Here is a 24,024-nt window from a genome sequence, read left to right as displayed (position 1 = left end):
ATGGTTGTATCTTTTTAACTTTTAAAATATTTTTTAAGGTAGGTATAAAAAACTAAAAAATTATTATGCATTCAAAATTACTTATGTAGTCATCTACCTCAACTTCTACCCCTTGGTCTTTGAACTCCTTCAGGGCCTAGAAACTGTATTATTCATCTCTGAATCTCTCAACAAGCTTTGCAGTGTCTGGGCCTCAAGTAGGATTATGACACTAATCACCATCTGTATCCACCAAAGAGCTTATAATCAAATGAGGTTTCAGGAAAAAAAATATATATATACAAGTCAAACATGAATAGAACCACAGAAAGCAAATAAAGTATAAAACTAGCTTCAAGGGTACAGAGACTTTCACAAAGGTTATTAGGCTAGGGGCTTTTTGAAGGCATCATACATTCCTGTATTTGCAGCATAGTGTTCAAACATAGTGCCTGGCACATAGTAGTATACTCTCAAGAAACATCTGACGAATTAGATAACCTCACCTTTAAATATGCCTTTTATGAGCGGTGCTACTGCTGTATTGAAGACTTCTTCCTGTTCAGTAGAGGGGTCAAACACAAAATCGTAGGTAAAGGATTTATCAGTACCAACCACCACCTAGAGAAGGCAAGTGACAGGGCGTAAGAAAAAAAAAAAAGACTAGGCCACACCCCTCACTGCGGTTTGGCCCCAGTTCTTCAGGCTTAGGCCTGGACTCTGCTACGCACCTGAGGCTCCCCGGGCACGAAGGAAAGACACATCTGGCAGCCCTCGCTAATCTCTTTGGGGACCAGAGGGCGACAACGCAGAGCCACTCTTACAGGAATTCCCTTCACTTCTTCCATCTTTATCCTACCCAAGAACCGTCTCTGCAGGGAGAAAAACAAGGCTTGCTGATGAATCTTCGTAGATCAGCAAGGGTGCGACGGCTCCTCCCCAGAGTGTGGGTGGGTTAGGGAACTCAGGCTTAGAGGCTACAGGCTCCCCTCCTAGGTGGATCGCGGCCTCAGGACTTGGCCACAACGGGACTACCTGTCAGCCGATACACTAAAAAGAGGAAAGTAGCATCTAAAACAAAAAGATAAAACTCCAACGGGGACGGCGACAAAGAACCAAAGCCCCGGGGTACCAGGAAAACAGGCTCTGAGCTAAGGCATGCCCCTCTTAACTCACCAAACTAAATGTCCCTTCCTCGGTCTTCCCTGGTCTCCCGCCGCCCAGTCGCAACCGGAGCTTTAACCGCCTAGTTTCAAATAAATCCCAGAGACGCTAACCAATCGGAACGCAGCCAACCCGCGGGCGGAAAAACGCAGTCAGCGCGCGCGGGAGGACGTGTTAGGAGGGAGGCCAAGCTGCGCGCTTCCGGCCCCGCCTCTTTCCGACCTAGGCGAGCATCCGCTTCTGGTTCCTAGGCTGAATTGGAGGCGAGCGGAGCCCGAGGTGGCGGAGGCCGGTCTGCTGACCAGGTGGTTTAAACGGTCGTGAGCGCGGGACTCAAGCACGATGCGGGGCGGGGATCTGGAGAGTGGCTGGTGATGAAGGGTTGATCTGGGGACCCCACCATTACTGGTCACATCTAGGGAATGTGGGGCGGTGCCTTGCCTGGAATCTTTGAGGATAGATGGAGTCAGTACTCCCCGAGGCTTCGAAAGTAGATCTTAGGCGCGACCTGATTTCTTCTTCTCCAGGAAGAAGAGAGTAACATATATTTTGCAGGATTGTTGTGAGAAATGAGATCATCTTTCCAAAGTACCTACCAGGTTGCTTGGCAACCAGAAGCTGTTTAACAAAGTTAATAGTTTTCTTGTCTTTTTTTTATTACTTCCTTCTTCCAGTCTTAATACCTGGATGGGCCTCTAGAATGACAGCCTTGGAATGGGTTGGAGCTGTTTTCTGAAACTTGCTGGGCTGCTGTCCCTTTTGAACCACTTTTGTCCACTTTGATCCACCCTTCATTCCAGGGCCTTGCCTGAGATGGACAGCCGGATTCCTTATGATGACTACCCGGTGGTTTTCCTGCCTGCTTATGAGAATCCCCCAGCATGGATTCCTCCTCATGAGGTGGGAACCGTCTGTTTTCCTGGGTGGGAGATTTCCCCCGCCCCAAGGACATGAGATGGTGTGTGAAAGGTAGGATGGCAGGGTTGGAAAACTAAATGGAGAGTGAATCTTAGCCTTTGTTGTAGGCTGAGGACTCAGAAGCTGGATTCTGAGAAGCAGGGCCCATTGAGAACTTACTATGGAGCCTCTGGCCCAGGTCCATTCACACTGGTGAATTCTGGAAATTCAGAGCCCTAGTTTCCGTTCTGTCAGGAGTTGAAGAAGTGGAGAGGTACTAGGCTGCTAACATGTCCCGATGCTACCCATTTACTCATTTGGACAGTGTTACCTCTTCTACTTAAGCTAAGTCTACGACTTTACCTTTTACTGACAGTGGTGTTCTTATGAAAGTAAATATGAAGTCTAAGACTGGTATTAAAATTTTGGGGATTGCTGTGTCTTGCAGAGGGTATACCACCCAGACTACAACAATGAGTTGACCCAGTTTCTTCCCCGAATTGTCACACTGAAGAAGCCTCCTGGAGCTCAGGTGAACTTATGGAGCCTCTTATTCTAGGCCAGCTTAATCCATACCAGAAGTTGCCAGTGGTTGGGGGAATGGATTGGGAAGCAGGTGGGGATGGGAGGAAACTTTTCTTCTTATGGACAGAAAAGCTGAGATACCACTTCCACAACTTCTGACTTCACTCTGAGGAACATACCATGCTGCTGCTATGTATTCTTGCATTTATGGTCTCAATTAAGCCACCATTCTGTGCTCTTGTGTTACAGTTGGGATTTAATATCCGAGGAGGAAAGGCCTCCCAGCTAGGCATCTTCATCTCCAAGGTGTGTGTGCCTGGTAGGCAATATAGATAGCTACCTCTATCCAATCTACTTCAGTAGATTCATTGAAGGGATATAATGGGGACACTCCCTTTTCCACTTAAAACTTTGCATTTGGCAAGCCGTCTATCTTCCTACATTTTCATAGAAAAACAATAGCACCTTACATTTGGATAGCAATGAATTTCACTTATAGTCTTCTAACATTATCCCATCCCAATCACATGTATTCACTCTTTACCAACAGGTGATTCCTGACTCTGATGCACATCGAGCAGGACTTCAGGAAGGGGACCAAGTTCTAGCTGTGAATGACGTAGATTTCCAAGATATTGAACATAGCAAGGTGAGCAGTGTACTTGGGCTATGGTGATACAAGAAGTCATCCCAAATAGAAGAGGTTAGATAGGAGTAGCCATTTTGCAACTTGATAAGAAAGCATCTTGCCAGACACAGTGGCACATCCCTATAATCCCAGCTGATGCAAGAGGAATTTGAGACCAGCCTGAGAAATATAGCAAGACCACATATCAAAAAACAGAAAAAGAGGCTGGGCACAGTGGCTCATGCCTGTAATCCCAGAATTTTGGGAAGTTGAGGCAGGAGGATTGCTTGAGGCCAGGAGTTTGAGACCAACCTGGGCAACATAGTGAGACCCAGTCGCTACAAAAAATGAAAAAAAAAAATTAGCTGGCTGTGGTGGCACATGCCAGTAGTTCTAGCTACTTGAGAGGTTAAGGTGGAAGGATTGTTTGAGCCCAGAAATTTGAGTCTACAATGAGCTATGATTATGCCGCTGCACTCCAGCCTGGGCAATTGACTGAGATGCCATCTCTTAAACTAAAATAAAGAAAGATAATATAGCCTAATCCTCTGAAGAACAAGCAAGCAAACATCTCTCCTGGGGCAATGTACCAAAGGGAACCAGCTATTAGTCACCCAGGAGGTTGGACTGGTAAATTTGTTTCCCCTGTAATGATTCTATCCTGGGTCATATCTCTTCATTTGTACAAGCTGCTTTGTTCTTTCCAGGCTGTTGAGATCCTGAAGACAGCCCGTGAAATCAGCATGCGGGTCCGCTTCTTTCCCTACAGTAAGTGACACTTTCTTTTTCACTTACATGGCAGGCCCTAGGTAAGAACTCTAAATACTGATGACTAGGGGCCCCATAAGTTGGGGAAGGATAATTGGGAGCTCAAGCTTTAAAATAACCTACTCTTTTCCTCCTTTCTTCCCTCAGATTATCACCGCCAAAAAGAGAGGACTGTACACTAGAGAGTTGGAGCCCACAACCCTGCGTGTGGACTCTGCCAGGACAAGCTGGCTAGACTACAAGGAAGCCACTGTTACTCTCAATCCCTCCCTGGCATAGAAAAATGGGGAAGATGGGGGGACAGATAACCAACTGTATTACCCAAACTGTACTGTACTTTCAGTTCGCAAGTTTTCTAAGTGAGCTTTATTCCCTGAAAGGAGAAGGATGATGATGTCAAGATATAACATAGGGAAGCCAGTTAGAAAATGCAACTGACATTTATTGAATACCATGTACTAGTCTCTTACATATCATTTTTATTATAGAAATCAGTAGAAAAAAAGAATCACAGGGCTCTTCCATCTGATTTGCCTGGCCATGTCATCCCATCTTTATACTACCAGAGGTTTCATATGCTTTGGAGACTCCAATAAAACCCTGGTTTTGCTCCTTCCTCCTCATCCTTTTCCCCCCAAAAGTAAAACACAGTGCTGAAGAATGTTGGTGTGACTTTTGAATGATACTGATTGGATGCTATGGAGGCAAGGAAAAGCTCTTTCAAAAAGAAGAGTGACTGAAAAGGACAGAGCAGCACTATACTTATTTCACAACTATCTGTGTCTGGCCAGAACATTAAGGAGAACCAGGAAACTCAGCCACAGGAATGGCATAGGGTGAAGGGTACTGGAAGAAACAGTGCCCTTTTCCCTAGGAGATTTGAACATTTCTCTGCAGGAAATAGTATTAATATAATTCTCTCTTCTTTCCCAGATTCTTTGATCTGGAACACAAACCAAGGAAGGGGCTTGGATACGTGTCTCTTCAGAGGCAACAGTAAGAAATTGGTTCCCAGTTTCTAACTTGTAGGTTGAAATAGTACTAACTGCCGATTTCTCTCGTTTCTTCACTCCAGTCCCAAATAATTTTCTGCCATGTTCTAAGATGTTTAGTTACCAATCCATCGTTAGAGATTCCAGATCATATTTATGCCATTTCCATTGGCATGTTCAAAATACCCATTCAGTGTGAAAAGTTTTCTAGTGAGGTAGGGGGTGAAGTGCCCCTATGATGAAGGCCAAAAATTTGCCTCACAAGAATCCTGGGAAGCTTAAATATGTATTTCTAGGCCGTTCTCTAGAGCAGGCATCCTCAGACTTTTTAAACAGGGGGCCAATTCACTGTCCCTCAGACCGTTGGAGGGCCGGACTATAGTTTAAAAAAAACAAAACTATGAACAAATTCCTATGCACACTGCACATATCTTCTTTTGAAGTAAAAAAAACAAAATGGGAGCAAATACAATCATACCATCTCATGTGGCCCGCTGGTCGCAGTTTGAGGACCCCTGCTCTAGAGAGTGATTCTGTTAGTCAGAGGTGGAGCCTGGAAATCTAGATATTTAAGTAAGCAAAGTAAATAAGCCTTCAAAAATAGGAAATACTATTCTAGATAGTAGGAATATATCTTTATGAGAAAGTTACGGCTCTTCCTATATATCCCACCCCAGCTCTACTGAGCTATAGAAGCTCAGTGCCATTGTTAGGTAGCAACATCCCTTGAGAGCAGAACTTGAGGTAGAATTAATTTGGGAAATTAATTCCTAGGAAATCAATTTTTTTTTTTTTTGAAATAGAGTCTCACTGTGTCACCCTGGGTAGAGTGCTGTAGCATCACAGCTCACAGCAACCTCCAACTCTTAGGCTTAAGTGATTCTCTTGCCTCAGCCTCTCAAGTAGCTGGGACTACAAGCACCCGCCACAATGCCCGGCCACTTTTTGGTTGGAGTTGTCATTGTTTGGCAGGCCTGGGCTGGATTCGACACCACCAGCTCCAGTGTATGTGGCTGGCGCCGCCGCAGCCACTTAAGCCTCTGGCTCCAAGCCCTGGGAAATCTGTTATGTTCTTGTTTGCTCTGCTGCCTCCCAGTGGCCATCTGAGAAAGAAAATAGAGGCATATTGGCTAAATGTTAAAGTCTAAGACTCCCTGTGGTTAACAGATTTTAAAACAACTTCATCTAAGAAGTGTGGTAAACCCAGTAAAAGATCCTAGTCAGGTGCCATGGGCCTGAGAGGCAATAACCCTCCTGCCCTAAATCTGTTCTCACATTGAGGTACTTGGAATGGTTCTGTTAAGGCACTAGCATGAGGCAATTGCATTGTAGAAGTATAGGTGTAATATGGAGAAGGTGCAAGCAAAACTAGGCTGAGGCTAAAGGACCAGTCATTTATTGAGCGTGTAAGTAAAAAAAAATAGTGGAGAATAAATTGTTTTGGCCTTGGAGGTATCTCAGTTGCTGTAAAACTACATTCTGTACAGATGTCTTTTAGCCATCAGAGAAGGTAAGATGAAATTCCTGGTTACTGCTAAAAGCTTATACGCAATAGCTGTGAGATACAGTCAAGAAAAATGATAAGACTTTCAGGGGTTCTGTTTTATTCCTAAGCCCAGGAATTGGAAGAGAGTAAGTAGCCAAGTATTTAAACCATAAACCTAGGGGCAGAAAAGGATTGGTATGAAAAGCCCAAACTCAATAAATCTATCAAGTTAGGCAAAGAGATAGCCTATAGGGGTGTCCAAACTTTTTTTTCTCTGCTACACATTGGAAGAATAAAAGTTGTCTTGGGCCACACATTAAATACACAAACACTAACAAAAGCTGATTAGCAAAAAACAAGCAAACAAACAAAAAAATAGTCCATGCATACTTTTCATGATACCTACCACCACAGATAAACAAAGTCCTCCCAAAGTCAGCATATGGCGCACAGGCTGCTGGTTGGACACCCCTATGTAAGCTATCAACAGGAACATTTAACTTATAATGGATAACTTTGAGGAGAAGAATCCTGGGGGAGACAGCCAAGGAAAGGGGCAAAAATGTACCAAGTGATTTCTTGGTGGTGGAATCATCTAGTAGTTATAGTCAAGGATGTTGTACATGTAGTAGGTGATTATCAACATTTTTCCTACTGTGATGGCGATAAGTAGGCCAACCATTGCCCTGGGCACCCTTTCTCCCCTCAATAGTCTCCATGAACACTTCCCACTCCACGTACACACTCTTTCTCAAGGAGGAGAAACTCCAGAGACTTCTCCAAAGAATACTGCAGTCCAATCCATACCATTCACCTTGCTATGCCCAAAGCCTAATCCAGTCCTACACCACTCTGCTCTCCCAGGTATAAGAGCTTGAATTTGCACACAGCCTGGTATTTAGGTCCCTCCTCAGCCTCCAGGCCTAAGCCTCAAAGCCTCAGACCTTGCTCTGGACCTCCAAGAGACTGAAGGCACATACATTAGGAAAAGCAAGCAGGGGGCAGCACTGGTGTCACACTGCACTCTCCCCAAGGGCAACTTGCAACTGTTGGCTTCCCATCCAGGGCTCCTCATACTTGGGGCAATCAAGTACTGGAGTGGGGTGATGGGGTGGAGACAGGGATGGCCTGGGACAGAAAGAAAGCCAAAGGATCCGTGAAGGACTGGTGACCGTGTGGAAGAGAAGTCTAGGTCCACGTGGGAAAAGAACATGTATTCTAAGGATAATATAATCATGGTGAGGGCATGGGGGCAGGGAAGATCATTCTCAGTAGTTTTATTATTTTCTGGGACAAGGAAATATCAATGAGATCACTAGGCATATGTGGACAAGCTAATTTATTAGAACTTTACAACGGGGACTCCCACACAGGGGCACCAGAGCAAAACACTTAGCTCCCCTCATTTCCCTCCACCTCCAAAGCCTTCTGGCTTTCCTCCTGGCCAGGCTCCTGCTGTGCGAACTCCTCTGATGACTATGTTCTCAGAGCTTGCAGAAGCAGCAAGAGAGGTAGAGGATTAGGAACCCTTTTCTGGGTGTCCTCCATGTTCACTTCCCTCTCCAGATCCCAGAAAAGCGATCCCCTCTTTGCTTCCCAGCTAGGCCCCTTCTTGATAGCTTACTCCCTTCAAGCCCACCCCCATCTCCATAGACCACGCTGGTTAGTTTCCTTTTATTACTCCCAAATTTCCCAGCACAGAAGTCTCCCAGGAGTGGTGGAAGGGAAATAAGAATGGAAGGAGGGAAGGGGCCTAGGAATAAAGGACAAAAGTAAGTGGGAGGGAGTAGGGGAAAAGGGAAAAAATGGAAGGGATGAGGGGGAAGGACAATTCTAGAGGAGCTGGAGGTAGAGGGTGGGCAAGGGGGTGCAGAAAAGGAAAGGAGGGCATATGAAAAGCACTTAACTGGAATGAAGCTAAACCGTATGTTTCCACTGCACATGTATTGAAAGTAACACCCCAGGGAAGATTTTTTGCATTTTTATCATCATAAAATGGAGGGTGGCGATGGAAAGAGGGAGATGGGGCTCCTAGGCTTTGTATTCTATTACCTTGGGGCCTCTGTATCAAGCCTGGAAAGGAAGGGGAAGATGGACCTGAAGCTGATAAGGGACTCTTCAGTTCCTTGAAGAAATGTCTTTACTCTTGCCCCTCCCTTTCTAACCCTTTGTATCATATACACACAGCACACTTTCCCCTGAAAACCTAGACACCCACCCTGCTTGTTGATATTCCATCTCTGATCTCTAAGAGATCAGAACTGTTTGGCCCCCAACCCTCACTCAGGACTACCATTCATGTGAGTTACACCTGATCACTCACCATGAGATGGTTTAGGATGGATCAGGATCTGGGGCAGCTCTACACCAACATAACTGAGGATCCCAAGATGGAGTTATAAGCCTGACCCCTAGAACCTCCCTCTCCCTCAGTTTTCCAGTCCTCTGATGCCCCCAGACTCCTCCCTAGTCACTCCTTCCATCTCCTTATCCCCTTTGCTCCTTGCCCTAATCCTTTGACCCCACAATCTCTCACCTGGCTGTCAGGTCTCCTAGGATGCTAAGGGTAGAATGATACCTCAAATTAGCAGCTTAAATGGAGAAGGGGCAACCTAATTTTATCGGAACGAGAGATCATACGGGCAACTGCCACAAAATGGGTTTCTGGAAGGAAAGGTGATTTGCTCACTGAGCTCACAGGTTTTGGGAACCTGCTCTGGGAGAAGTAGTGGGGAACAACTATTGAGTCAGTCTAACTGAGAGAAAAAAAATGAGAAACTTTGGCTTCCCAACCCCTTCCCAGACAGACCCTGAACCCTCACTCACCCCCCACAGGACACCATCAGGTTGACTGACTTTGTAGGACACCAGGATCCCCAGCAACTCCTTGTTCATTCCTGGTTGAAGACTGGAGGTTCCATATTCATTTTGTGTGTTTGGGGTAATATGGAGTACTATGTTCAGTACTCCCTTTTCTTCCTTTTCATTCACATCACCACACCTTTCAGCTTCTCCCAGAGGATATCCCAGGTTTTAATAGCTCCTACCCATTGAGACACATTTCTCTTCCTAAAATTCAGTTTTACTGTATCACCATCTGCTCAAGGGCCTGTTTTATTGAGTGTAACTACTCTGCCTGACTTTTGAGGTCCTTAACAATCTGGCTCCCATCTAGCCTCCCTAACAGCTTCAATATAACCTAAGTGGACCCCTCTCTGTGAGCAGAACCTACCAGGTGGATCCCCACCTTCTGGTCTTTGCCCATGCTGTGTTCCCAATCTGGAATGCTCCTTTCTTCCTCTGTTGGTATCCACATCCTTCACATTTTTTAAGATCTAGTTTATCTCCTGGAAGCCCTCACCAGTTTTGCTGGCTTTTTAAAGCTTCTGTTTGATTTATAATCTGAACCATGTGTACTGACATTCAACTGTCAGATTATCTTTGCATTTCTCTTTGTTCCTCATCTAGGCTATAAATTAACTAAAGGCAGAGACTGACTTAAACTTTTTTATCTCCAACATTGCTTATCATATGAATAAGCATGTAACTAGTATTCACTAAAAACCTACTAATTGAGAAATAAGGCACAGACCTATATGAGCTTGGGAAAAGCCTCTTCATTGCTCTGAGTTGCTGATCCCTTTTATATATAATAATATAAAATAATGCTGTTTGGGCGGCGCCTGTGGCTCAGTGAGCAGGGCGCCGGCCCCATATGCCGAGGGTGGCGGGTTCAAACCCAGCCCCGGCCAAACTGCAACCAAAAAATAGCCGGGCGTTGTGGCGGGTGCCTGTAGTCCCAGCTGCTCGGGAGGCTGAGGCAGGAGAATCGCGTAAGCCCAAGAGTTAGAGGTTGCTGTGAGCCATGTGACGCCACGGCACTCTACCCGAGGGCGGTACAGTGAGACTCTGTCTCTACAAAAAAAAAAAAAATAATAATGCTGTTTGGATGATTTCTAAGGGTATTTCTAACAATAACAGCTGATAGCTACTTAATTGATAAGGCATGGGAGAGGTGGGGGATCAACACTCAACCAGATTGTGGTAGATGGCTTTTGGTGAGAGACATCTAATACTAGGGCCTCTGAAGGCAGAGGGCCAAATGAATGACTTCATAGAATTCTATTGTTTTTGATCATATCACTCTCCTTTGTCTTCCTTGTCCTCCATTTCTCATCTAGTCTTCTCCATTTCTGTATTCTCTAGAACAGCTGCTGTATAGATCATAGTATTTAGAGCCAGGTGACATGTGATTAGATCTTGTCCATCCCTGCCACTTGTTAACTATGCAATTTCTGAGCCTCAGAGAGCGTAAGTGTAAAATGGAACAAGAACACTTATGCAGCCTACTTTTAATGGGATTCTTACGAAGATAACGTAACACATACGTAGTACCTTTGTGAACTGTGAAGTATTATACGACATAAGGATTTTTTCCTCTCCACATTTTCCTTTCTTACTGCCTTTGACCTAAACTTGCCATTGGTCTCATGGGCATTATATAGGTTGTTGCTGGCCCTCAACGCTAGAGGAGTCTCTGAACACTAGCCTAGGATATTTTAAACACAGGCTTCAGTGAAGATGAAACCTGAGAGCTGTACATTTTGCATGTAGAATGGGTTAAGAGGAGGAAATGGAGGCTCGGTGCCTGTAGCTCGGCTAGGGTGCCAGCCACATACACCGGAGCTGGCGAGTTTGAACTTAGCCCAAGCCTACCAAACAACAATGAAAACTACAACCAAAAAATAGCCAGGCATTCTGGCGGGCACCTGTAGTCCCAGCTACTTGGGAGGCTGAGGCAAGAGAATTGCTTAAGCCCAGGAGTTTGAGGTTGCTGTGAGCTGTGACACCACAGCACTCTACGGAGGGTGACATAGTGAGACTCTGTCTCAAAAAAAAAAAAAAAAGAGTAGGAAATGGAGGTTGACAGTTACATTTGAGCTTACATTGTGCTAAGAGGCCAGGTTGGTATCTTCATGCTTGAGTTTGCCATCCAGTGCTAGTCTCTGTTTCTGTCAGCTAGAAGCCAGGAGTGGGGTTACTGCAAAGCTCTAGGAGAAGCTGGAGTTAGCAGCTATAGTCTCCCTTTGAAAGGAGAATAAGAGAAGAACTCAGGCTACTAATCAAGTGTAATTCACTCACAAGAATATCTTACACAATCCTAAGAACCTACTGGAGTATTCAAGAGAGGTGCTAACTGTGAGGAGAAATGGGAGGAATTAGCTCTGGTGGGAAATCCTTATGCCTCTGGCTATTCTCATCATTGTGCTGGTCCTGAGGGTAAATTGGGTCTCTTCCTCCAAGTTCTCCTGGTAATCCCTCCCTTTCTTCACTTCAGCCCTCACCTTGACCTTCCTAATTCTTGGGCTCTCCCCCCACCCTACCTCTTAAATCTCTCACCCCAGCCCTAGCACCAGCTCACATGAACTCCTGAATGAACACAGTTTTGGTGTACTTGTCTAGTGAATACAGGACAACATCTGTGATCTGGTCAACTGAACAAGCCAAGAAAAAGCACATGACTGTAATCAGTTGGTCATCCTTGAGACCCCAGCTCACTTCCTTAGATGGGACCTTATATACAAGCATACCATATGTGATGCAGTAAGATGTGCTCATGGACAAACAAAAATATGTATTTTGACACAACTAAGTGGGGCAGAGTTTTAGAAAAAGACCTGTGGTTTTGGGACCAGGTGCAGGGAGGTGGGAATAAAAAACTCACCTGAAATCTTGATTTTTCTAATGACCTTGCTGGTACAGTTGTTGATGGAAACATTGACAGAGGTGGATTCATCATGGTAGTGAACCTAAAGCAGGAGGAGAGACCCATCAAAAGGTTAAAGGAAGAACACCCAAATTAAGACCTAGGAATTCCTATTTCCTTACCACTATTGCTACCCTGGCTATCATCCCTCCCAACCCAAGTAGGTAATCAGTGAAGAAAGGGGATCATCAGAGGTGTTCAAGGATAGGGAGCAGAAAGGGGAGGGGGGGCACATACTTCCCTGTCCATCCAGGCCTGGAGTTGTAGGGGCTGAGGTGACAGAAGGAAGTGGTGGATAGTCTGGGGCCAGGGGCCAGGGCCTGGCTCCAGGGATGCAAATTGTACTTTCCGAATAACCAGCCTCACAGAGTCTCTGAACAGAGGCCATGGGGTTAGCCTGAATGTTCCTTTTGGGACCCACAGATCTCTGCCATGCTACCATCATAGCCCAGTTCTTGCTTGGGTGTGGGGGTCGGGAACGCTTCCTTCAGAGAACCCCCCTGACCCTTAATATAAGTATTTAGGCCAGAAGTTAGTAAACTATGGTCCATTGGCCAAATCTGGCCTATTGCCTGTTTCTTATTTATTTATTTCAGACAGAGTCTCACTGTATCACCCTCGGTAGAGTGCTGTGGCATCACAGCTCACAGCAATCTCACACTCTTGGGCTTAAGCGATTCTCTTGCCTCAGCCTTCCAAGTAACTGGGATTACAGGTACCCGCCACAACGTCTGGCTATTTTTTTTTCCTCATAGTTGTCATTGTTGTTTGGCAGGCCCGGACTGGGATTGAACCCACCAACCCTGGTATATGTGGGGCTGGTGCCCTTGCCACTGAGCTAAAGGCGCCGAGCCCTATTGCCTGTTTTTAAATGGCTCACAAGCTAAGAATGGTTATTACATTTGTAAATGGTAAAATAAATCAAAGAATAATAATATATTATGACATATGAGTATTATTTCAGCTCTTAGAAATAAAGTTTTATTGGAACACAACCATGCTCATTCATTTATGTACTATCTGTGGCTGCTTTTGCATTACAATGGTAGAGTAGTTGCAACAGAGACTACGTGGCTCACAAAACCTAAATATTTCTTCTTTTGGCCCTTTACAGAAAAGTTTACTGACCTCTATCCTAGAGCAAAGAAGAGAACTCAGAGGAGATGCAGAACTGGGCATTATTTGTGGTGACAGTGATATGGAAGTAGCATTGTTTCTATAGTGAGAGCAGGATCTGTTTCTTGGCAGAGGCTGGAGGGAGGGATTTGGGGACAAAAGAATACCTTTTGGGGATTTTCTCCTCGATGCTTGCAGCACAGAAGTCCTTCACTTCAAAGTCAATCCTGCAGGCCTGTAAACGGACAGGGGAAAAAGAGAAAATTTCCAGTGTATCCTTCCTTCCTCATGGGTCCCTAAGAAAATGCCTGACCTCATGCCTTATCAGGGGTCCTCAAACTCCACATGAGGCGGTGTGATTGTATTTGTTCCCATTTTGTTTTTTTACTTCAAAATAAGATATGTGCAGTGTGCATAGGAATTTGTTCATATTTTTTTCAAACTATAGTCCGGCCCTCCAATAGTCTGAGGGACAGTGAACTGGCCCCCTGTTTAAAAAGTTTGAAGACCTCTGTGGCTGTTCACTTCTCCATTATTGTCCATTTGTCCCACTATTCTCTGGTACTACCATCTATTGCTCTTTCTCAGAACCCAGACTTTACCTTTCCTACATCTTCAGGACCTGGTTGCAGTGTCACTGAACAGGGCAAGTTGGTAGCCATATGGAGGACCAAAAGGTCAGCAAACAGAAAAAAATAGGATCCCCTCACTGTCCTCCTTCTTTAGCTTCCTTTCTTAATCTTCCCTGGAAACCTTGCCTAGGACTTGGAATTGGTACCTGCAGGGTAAAGGGGTAGGTGTTGTCCCCAAGCTTGTGTAGAAGTTGCTCCTGTAGGAATGTGAGGGGCCTCTTGGGGCTAGTGGGTTCAGTTGGGACCACTTGCTGGGCCTGTACATGCAAATCTTTGCGGAATGTCAGACCAATCACATCCAAGTCATCATGGCCATAGCGAAAGGCACATGTCAATGTGACAAACACTGCAGGCAAAGGAGGAAGAGAGTGACCCATCAGGCCTGCGTGGGAACACAGATCTTAAACTGTATCATAGGAAGACATAAAGAAATGATATAGTATTATCAAAAGACTGTGACCATGAAGAAAAAGATTAATATATTTGACTACAGTAAAATTTATAACTTCCTTATGTTGGTCTTCATAAGCAAAGGGGAAAAAGGAAAGCCAAAGAGAAAATAATCTGCAACATATAACAAAAGTTTAGCATCCCTGGGCACAGTGACTCACACCTGTAACTCTAGCACTTTGGGAAGCCAAGGGGAGAAGATTGCTTGAGGCCAGGAGTTTGAGACTAGCCTGGGTAATAGCAAGACCTCATCTCTACAAAAAAACAAATTAGCTGGGAATTGTGGTGGGTGCCTATAGTCCCAGCTGCTCTGGAGGCTGAAGGAGGAGGATTGCTTGAATCCAGGAGTTTGAGGTTGCTGTGAGCTATGATGATGCCACTGCACTCTAGCCCAGCTAACAGAGTGATACCCTGTCTCAAAAAAAATTTTTGGTGTTCAGAATATATAGGAACTCCCACAAATCAATAATATGCCAGTGTCAAAATGTACAAAGAATGTTAATAGGCCATTTATTTGTTTTGAGACAGAGTCTCAAGCTCTTGCATTATAGCTCACAGCAACCTCCAACTCTTGGGCTTTTGCCTCAGTTTTTCTATTTTTAGTAGAGACGGTATCTTGCTTTTGCTCAGGCTAGTCTCGAACTCATGAGCTCAAGCAATCCACCTGCCTGGGCCTCCGGAGTACTAGGATTACAGGCATGAGCTGTCATGCCCGGCCTTAATAGGATCTTTATAGAAGCACAAAATAGAATGGCCAATAACATATGAAAGCATGTTTAATCTCAATAGTAGTCAGATAAATGCAAATTGAAACTATAAGGAAGAGGATGGGCATGGTGACTCACGCCTGTAATCCTAGCACTCTGGGAGGTTGAGGCAGGTGAATTGCTTGAGCTCAGGAGTTCGAGAGTAACCTGAGCAAAAGTGAGATCCTATATCTACTAAAAATGAAAAAACTGTCTCGGTACTTGTAGCTCAACAGCTAGGGCACCAGCCACATACATTGGAGCTGGCGGGTTCAAATCCAGCCCGGGCCTGCCAAACAACAATGACAACTATAACCAAAAAATAGCCAGGCATTGTGGTGGGCACCTGTAGTCCCAGTTACTAGGGAGGCTGAGGCAAGAGAATCGCTTAAGCCCAAGACTCGGAGGTTGCTGTGAGTTGTGACGCCATAGCACTCTACCCAGGGCGACATAGTGAGACTCTGTCTGAAAATGAAATAATAAAAATGAAAAAACTGAGGCAAGAGGATTGCTTAAGCCCAAGAGTTTGAGGTTGCTGTGAGCAAGGATGCCACGACACTCTACCAAGGGCGACAAAGAAAGACTCTGTCTCAAAAAAAGAAAGAAAACTATAATGAGATATTTCACACCCATCAAATTGTCAAAAATTTAAAAGTCTGACAATATTAAGTGCTGACGATGTGGAGCAATAGGAGTTCTTATATATTACTAGTGGGAGTATACATCAAACAACCACTTTGGAAAATTGGTGCTGTCCAGTAAAATTGAATCTGCTCATATCTTATTACCTAAGAATTCTACTTTATTTATTTATTTTTAGAGACAGAGTCTCACTTTGTCACAGCTCACAGCAACCTCCGGCTCTTGGGCTTAGGTGATTCTCTTGCTTCAGCCTCCTGTGTAGCTGGGACTACAGGTGCCCGCCAGAATGCCTGGCTATTTTTTTTTTTTAATTAAATCATAGCTGTGTACATTAATGCGATCATGGGGCACCATATACTGGTTTTGTAGACCATTTGACACATTTTCATCACACTGGTTAACACAACCTTCCTGACATTTTCTTAGTTATTGTGTTAAGACGTTTATATTCTACACTTACTAAGTTTTACATGTACCCTTATAAGATGCACCGCAGGTGTAATCCCACCAATCACCCTCCCTTCCACCCATCCTCCTCCTTCCCTCCCCTCCCTCTTCCCCTATTCTTCCCTATTCTTAGGTTATAACTGGGTTATAGCTTTCATATGAAAGCCATAAATTAGTTTCATAGTAGGGCTGAGTACATTGGATACTTTTTCTTCCATCCTTGAGATACTTTACTAAGAAGAATATGTTCCAGCTCCATCCATGTAAACATGAAAGAGGTAAAGTCTCCATCTTTCTTTAAGGCTGCATAGTATTCCATGGTGTACATATACCACAATTTATTAATCCATTTGTGGATCGATGGGCACTTGGGCTTTTTCCCTGGCTATTTTTTCGTTGCAGTTCGACCAGGGCCAGGTTCGAACCCGCCACCTTCAGTATATGGGGCCGGCACCCTACTCACTGAGCCACAGGTGCCTCCATTCACTCTACTACTTTAGAGAGGCTCCTCCCCATAAGGAAATACATATGAGAATGTCCATTGTATCAATGTTTATGAGAACACAAAACTAGAGATAATCTAAATATCTATCAACAAGAGAAAGAGTAAAAAAGTGGTATATTTATATAATAGAATACTAAACCAAGATTAAAAAACATGAACTAGAACTTCATGTAACATTCGAATGTGTTCTCTCCATAATTCAGGTGTTGAGACTTAATGGCCATTGTGATGGTATTAAGATGTCCTTTAAAAGGTGTGGCTCAAGTGACTAAGGCGCCAGCCACATACACCTGAGCTGGTGGGTTGGAATCCAGCCTGGACCCACCAAACAACAATGATGGCTGCAACCAAAAAATAGCCAGGTGTTGTGGCAGGCGCCTGTAGGCCCAGCTACTTGGGAGGCGGAGGCAGGAGAATCGCTTGAGCCCAGGAGCTAGAGGTTGCTGTGAGCTGTGATGCTACAGCACTCTATCCAGGCCTACAGCTTGAGGCTCTGTCTCACAAAAAATAAAAAAAAAAAGGTGATGAGGTCATGGGAGCTCCTTCCCTCATGAATGGGATTAAGATCCTTATAAAAGTGACCTCTTGCCCTTCCACCTTCTGCCTTCTGCCATGTGAGGACACAGTGGCATCCCCTCCAGAGGATGCAGCAACAAGGTATCAGTTTGGAATAAGAGTGCAGGCCTCAGCAGACAATAAAACCTGAACCTTCCAGCATATTGACCTTGGACTTCCCTACCTCCAGAACTATTGTGAGAAAATAAATTTATGTTCTTTATACATTACATACACAGTCCCAGGTATTCTGTTATAATAGCACAAACACTCAAAAACTATTGAGTAAAAAAAGCTAGCTGCAGAATGATATGCATAGTATGTTGCCACTAATAGAAGGTTAAAAACATGTAGAACAATATTAAAGTTGACACAGATATATAAATATGGACTAGAAGTATAGACACATTGTGGGAGTAATAAACACCAAATTCAGTATAGTGGCTACCTGGGGAGGGGAAAGAAGAGGGGGAGGGAGAGAGGAAGGTAAACCGGATCATGGAAGGACACACAATTTATTTCTATAATTTTTTTAAAGCTAGGTAGTGGCTACAGGGTATTCATATAATAATGTGAAATATTTCATAAGACAAAAAGAAACAGTAAGATTTAGGGTCATAATATTTGGGGTTGAATAGAACTTGTGCAAATCCCTGAGTTCTCTTGGTCTCAGTTATTTTGCCTGTGAATAATAGGCCTGCACCACAAGCTCTACATGTGTTATTTTGACCTCACAACAACCCTCTGAAGTATTATCCCCCCCAGATTAAAAAAATGAAGATGGGGGCGGCGCCTGTGGCTCAGTGAGTAGGGCGCCGGCCCCATATGCCGAGGGTGGCGGGTTCAAACCCAGCCCTGGCCAAACTGCAACCAAAAAAAAAAAAAAAAAATAGCCGGGCGTTGTGGCAGGCACCTGTAGTCCCAGCTGCTCAGGAGGCTGAGGCAAGAGAATTGCGTAAGCCCAAGAGTTAGAGGTTGCTGTGAGCCGTGTGACGCCACGGCACTCTACCAAGGGTGGTACAGTGAGACTCTGTCTCTACAAAAAAAAAAAAAAAAAAAAAAATGAAGATGGGAATATTGGCAGAAATGAAACAGTTATAATTTAATTCATATTTGCAGCTGGTACTGAAGATTAAATGCAGATAGAAAGCCTCTGAAATGCAGAGGCTTTCTTACAGGGATACTTGTTCAAGGGCAGGTTGACAGATTGAGGCAGGAAGGATTTAGAACAGGAGTGAGTAACCTTATTTCTATCAGGAGCCCTGACACAAACAAAAGAAAACTACCAACGGCCACATATATGTAGAAACCAACTTATTTTAGTATTTTTAAGAGATCAAGACATTGAACACCAGATTATTTGCTTTCAAAATTAATAATGAGGAAAATGAATCTCTATTCAAAAGATACAACAAAGATTGAAAGTAACAATAATATCAGTGTTGATAAGGACTAGGGCAATGAGCAGCCTCATACACTGCAGGAGAGAGAGTTAATTGATGTAAATTTCCTGGAGGTCAATTCAGTAATAGGTATAGAAAGAAGAAATGTTTAAAAATGTGTGAATGGGGCGACGCCTGTGGCTCAGTGAGTAGGGCGCCAGACCCATATACCGAGGGTGGCAGGTTCAAGCCCAGCCCCGGCCAAACTGCAACAACAACAAAATAGTCAGGTGTTGTGGTGGGCACCTGTAATCGCAGCTACTCAGGAGGGTGAGGCAAGAGAATCGCCTAAGCCCAAGAGCTGGAAGTTGCTGTGAGCTGTGATGCCATAGCACTCTACTGAGGGCAACAAAGTGAGACTCTGTCTCAAAAAATAAAAATAAAAATGTGTGAATGCCATTTGGCCATTAATTCCTCTTGCAGGCATTTAGCCTAGAGGAATAATTGGACGAGAACAAAAAGGTGTGTGTGTATACACACGCACGCATGCATGCATGCACACATATATACATAAGGATGTGATTTACAGGGTTGTTTATAACAGCAAAACATTAAAATAAAGTGAATATTCAACAATTGAAGATTGAAAAAACACATTCTGGTATACTCACACAATATAATACTAGACAACTTAAAATGTTATATAGATTTTTATATATTATTTATATATATTTATATAGCATTTTAGTGAAAGATATGTTTGCACAGAAAATGTGAATACATAAGAGCTGAAATATTATTAGTGGTTAAAAGTGGTAAGATTACAGCCTCTTTCTCCTTCATCTGGGCTTTCTAATTTTTCTACAATGAAGACAAACTTAATTTTCAAAAGATACAACAAGTAGAATCACCTTGGTTCTCAATTATGCCAATTAAAGTGGGAGAAGGGAAAAAGAAAAGGAAAGGAAAAGACAGAGAAGGTAAGAAGGAGAGGAAAAGAGGTGGCTGGAAGGAGGCAGAGTGAGGGAGGAAATGAAAGAGATGAGGAATGAGATAGAAAAAGGTCAAGAGGTAGAGCAGATGGGGATGTAGGTAAAGGTGTTGGTAGTCCCTGACGTGAGGGTGTTAATCAGATGTTAATCAGATGACTTGTTCTTGGCATCTCTTGCTGTTCCTGTCTGGAGAGGGCAGCAGAATAAGTCATCAGCTGCATCACCCCACTTTCTGTCCTCCCTGCACCAAAGCTCTAATTAGCTCTCCAGCAGTTTAGAATCATCTAATTTTTTGTGCTAGGAAATAGCTTGTTTTATTTTCTTTCATAAATCAACATCTATTCTAAAGTTATTTATATTTGTGTTAATTATACAAATACTTGTGTGAACATCAGAAATTGCAAACAGAGGAATCAAAGGTCAGCTATAATACATCATATTCCAGAGACAACTGTTGTTAATATCTGTTGTGTAAGCTTCACAAATTTATTTGTTACTATAATTGAACACAAAGCCACCTAAGGTATTTATGATATTTCTCTCATTGTCTTTTTAAAATTAAACTTTGTATTTTGGGATCATTGTAGTTTTACATGCAGTTGTAAAAAATAATACAGAGATATCCCAGACTAATTTTTGTTAAACAATTTGTTCATACCACCACATATACTGCCGTATCATTGGCCTTTATCACTTGATGTTTAGAGTAATCACATTTTACATCAACAAATGCACTTTGATAGAAAAACACATTAAGAAAATATGATGCAGGGTGGTGCCTGTGGCTCAGTGAGTAGGGCACCGGCCCCATATACCGAGGGTGGTGGGTTCAAACCCAGCCCCAGCCAAACTGCAACAAAAAATAGCCAGGCATTGTGGTGGGCACCTGTGGTCCTAGCTACTCAGGAGGCTGAAGCAAGAGAATCGCCTAAGCCCAAGAGCTGGAGGTTGCTGTGGGCTGTGATGCCACAGCACTCTAACGAGGACAACAAAGTGAGACTCTGTCTCTAAAAATAAATAAATGTGTCAAATGGTTTATGAAGCGAGTGTATGATGCCCCATGATCATATCAATGTATACAGTTATGATTTAATAAAAAAAATTAAAAAAAAAACAAATAAATACAAAGAAAATATGATGCAAATAAGATGATCTTCATAAAAGTAATAAAATATATAAAATAGCTAGGAATAAACTTAAGAAAAAATATGCACAACTTGAATAATAATACTACAAATAAAAGGAAAAATACATCTTATTCCTGGGTCAACAGGTATTTTTTTAAACCAAAAATTTCATATAGTTTATTCTTAAGATTTTGTAGGAATGTGAACAAATGATTTAGATTTTAGAAATATAGAGTACTTGGAAATCTTAAATAAGTTGGTTAATTTGTGGGTATGCGCCTAAGTTCCTCTGATATTTAAAACTAGTGGGATTGCTTATCCACACTGCTTAATCTGAGAGATTAAGGCTACTTTATTCTCCAATATCTAAAGGTTACAATGAACTAGTATTCATCAACTCATTCTGAGTCCTTTTCAAAGCAAACCCAATTCTCAGTCTAGCTGGATCACAGTGGGATTATTCCATATTGAAAATTAAATAGAAAAAAGGCAATAAAAAATATTTCAGTGTAATCTGGATCTATCGTACTGCCACCAGAGTAATGTGACTTGCTGTTTCTTCCTGTGGTTGTCATTTTGTTTCCTTATGTGGGAGTTTTTTAAAAGAAAGTTTAAGCAGTTTCCCTACACAAAAAGGGAGATGGAAAGACATATACCAGAGGTTGCAAAATGGCAGCCCTGAGGGTCACATCCAGCCTACATAAATAAATGTTTTTTAATTTACCCAGGCCTTTTAAATGAAAATCAGGAAATTTGCATAAAAATATGGATTGCTGGTGTTTGGATAATTCCATAAGCAATGTAAGCCTGTACTCAAATCAATAGCCAAGCAGGAGTGCCACCAACAATAACAGAGAAAATCAGAAATTTTAGAAAGAACCTATTTTAATTTCAGCACGCATGTAAGTTTTGGGTAATTTTTTTTTTTAAGAGACAGAGTCTCACTTTATTGCCCTCTGTACAGTGCTGTGGTATCACAGCTTACAGCAACCTCCAATTCCTGGGCTTAAACGATTCTCTTGCCTCAACCTCCTGAGTAGCTGGGACTACAGGCGTCTGCCAGAACGCCTGGCTATTTTTTGTTGCAGTTTGGCAGGGCCAGGTTCGAACCCGTCACCCTTGGTATATGGGGCTGGCACCCTACCCACTGAGCCACAGGCACCACCCGGTTTTGGATAATTTTAAAAAATAAAGTTTTATTTATGCTTTAGAAATGTATTAATCTTAAATACTATGTATTATTTGGGGGAGGGGCATGTGCCATGTTTCAGTTTGGAACCCCTGGAACATACAAAGACCAACAGGATTGCCACTTACTCTTTCGACCTTTTATGTAATCAGGATCAACCAGGACTACACCATCTGTGAAAAGAGGAGATAGCACCCTGGTTAGGAAAAATTGTCAGACTATGAAGCAGAAATTAGTTCTTAAAATGGTTCTTCCCCAGAAAGAGGGATGGAGGGAGGGGGGTGGGGCCTTGGTGTGTGTCACACTTTATGGCGGCAAGACATGATTGAAAGAGGGACTTTGCCTAACAATTGCAATCAGTGTAACCTGGCTTATTGTACCCTCAATGAATCCCCAACAATAAAAAAAAAAAAAGAAATGGTTCTTCCCATTCTTCCCTTAATTGGCTTCCTTTTCTGCATGGTCCTTCCTGGATTTTGTTTTATTTCCTGACTCCCATGCCCTTTCCCCAGGCTCTTCCCCTTTTTGGACTCACTGACCGATGGGTTCCACCATGTCCACGTGGTCCACAAAGTCCCGTTTCCCCAGGTAGATGGAGAGCTGTTGTGGAACAACCTCCCATGTTATTCTCACCATCATCTTAGAACCGATCATTCTGAATCCCCCAGCCCAAACCCCTGAGACCTTGAAGAATGTAACCACCTATCCCTTTTGCCCTCTGATTTTCCCAGCTGGGCCAAGTTCTCACCTTTCCATTGGAGCTGGTCTTCTTAAACCCCCTATGGGGAGAAAACCTGAAAGAGGATAGGGAGGAGGATTGGGAGAATAGGGGAGAGGAAGGAAGTGAAAGGAAAGTGGGGAGAAAAGGAAATATTCCCAGGATCAAAAGAAGAGGCTACAGAAGCATAGGATAGAACAAAGGTAGAGGTTAGTGGGGTAGAGTCCAGGGCCACAAATTAGGGAAAGTTTGGAAAACCCTCTACCACAGAGGCAAATACTCAGGTTTGGGCAGGGAGCAATTCACACATTCAGAGCATTAGAAGGAGTTCTTATTTACTTGGAGATATTGGCCATGGAGCTGATGTTGAGCTTTTTCTTGGAAGAGGGGAAGAAGAGGAAGGGCTTAATCACTGGAGTAGATTAAGTTCCCTATTTACCTCACTTCTCTCCAGTATACCATCCATACACACCTAGTGTGATGTAACCTTTCCCCTCAGATGCCTCACCACCATCTAAGTGCCTCCTATTCTCCCTCCTCCCACGGTACTTCTTCAGCCACGCTCTCACCCATCCAGGGCAAGGGGAAAATACCTAACTATTTTGTACAAATCATTGATTAACTATACTATTTGCTTTTTGTAAAAGGCAGGGCTTTCAAGAATAGCTGGGACACTCTTGAGAGCCTTTAGAGAAAAGGAATTTGTGTGGAAAGAAAAGTATGAAGGAAAATGTATTGTTTGGCTAGATGAGGCCGGACATCACCTGGCACACAGTAGGCGCTAAGACATGTTTGTTAGGTACATGCATGAATGAATGAATGGATCCTGTCTCCTTCTGCTCCTGCAAAGGACCCCAAGCCTGACTTCACCTCATCATAGCTTTCTCAGCTAAGAATGAGGAAAGGTATGGGAAAGAAGGGTTGGTGGCCTCATGCTCTTGGTGACAGAAACCTTTCTTTCTTTCTTTCTTTTTTTTTTTTGAGACAGAGTCTCACTATGTCTCCCTGGGTAAAGTGTTGTGGCATCACAGCTCACAGCAACCTCAAATTCTTGGGCTTAAGCAATTCTCTTGCCTCAGCCTCTCAAGCAGCTGAGACTATAGGTGCCCACCATAATGTCTCAGCTATTTTTTTTTATTGAAGTTATTATTGTTGTTTGGCAGGCCCTGGCTGGGTTTGAACCTGCCAGCTCTGGTGTATGTGGCTGCTGAGCCACAGGGGCTGAGCCAACAGAAACCTTTCAATGGAAATTGAAAGGCTTCCTTGAATCTGTTCATTCCTTTTATCTCTGTCCCCAGATTTTCCAATCCTTATCCT

The 24,024-nt window shown here is 43.4% G+C and overlaps 3 protein-coding genes across 4 annotated transcripts in view; 1 reads left to right on the top strand and 2 right to left on the bottom strand.

Annotated features, from left to right (window-relative positions):
* Positions 1-1,250, bottom strand: part of KIF4A (kinesin family member 4A) — a 186,884-nt gene extending 185,634 nt beyond the window's left edge. The window contains exons 1-3 of the mRNA XM_053580928.1: positions 1,156-1,250; positions 711-851; positions 486-600 (exon numbers count right to left, since the gene is read on the bottom strand). Coding sequence (XP_053436903.1) covers positions 486-600; positions 711-827 — 232 coding nt within the window. The 5' untranslated portion in view covers positions 828-851; positions 1,156-1,250. The remainder of the gene's footprint in view (positions 1-485; positions 601-710; positions 852-1,155) is intronic.
* A 93-nt stretch (positions 1,251-1,343) lies between these two features.
* Positions 1,344-4,622, top strand: PDZD11 (PDZ domain containing 11). Of its 2 annotated transcripts, XM_053580941.1 has the most exons (7): positions 1,344-1,448; positions 1,944-2,043; positions 2,489-2,572; positions 2,815-2,871; positions 3,116-3,214; positions 3,901-3,961; positions 4,109-4,622. In XM_053580941.1, exons 2-7 carry the CDS (start codon positions 1,957-1,959, stop codon positions 4,141-4,143), a joined length of 423 nt encoding a protein of 140 aa, XP_053436916.1. In that variant the 5' UTR covers positions 1,344-1,448; positions 1,944-1,956; the 3' UTR covers positions 4,144-4,622. The 2 variants fall into 2 exon arrangements, with proteins under 2 accessions (XP_053436916.1, XP_053436917.1); XM_053580942.1 differs by lacking the exon at positions 2,815-2,871.
* A 138-nt stretch (positions 4,623-4,760) lies between these two features.
* On the bottom strand, positions 4,761-23,063 carry ARR3 (arrestin 3). Its single transcript, XM_053580939.1, is given in 16 exon segments — positions 4,761-7,908; positions 8,733-8,815; positions 8,976-8,999; positions 9,266-9,292; positions 9,294-9,354; positions 11,394-11,524; positions 11,862-11,934; positions 12,165-12,249; positions 12,444-12,579; positions 13,490-13,557; positions 13,925-13,984; positions 14,101-14,300; positions 22,118-22,162; positions 22,529-22,589; positions 22,738-22,768; positions 23,047-23,063. Coding segments are annotated over 16 exon segments (1,179 nt in total). The 3' UTR covers positions 4,761-7,831.
* Positions 23,064-24,024: the final 961 nt, after the last annotated feature.

The sequence above is a fragment of the Nycticebus coucang genome, chromosome X (genome assembly GCF_027406575.1).
Source record: "Nycticebus coucang isolate mNycCou1 chromosome X, mNycCou1.pri, whole genome shotgun sequence".
NCBI classification, from domain to species: domain Eukaryota; kingdom Metazoa; phylum Chordata; class Mammalia; order Primates; family Lorisidae; genus Nycticebus; species Nycticebus coucang.
This window is presented reverse-complemented; position numbering and strand designations above follow the sequence as displayed.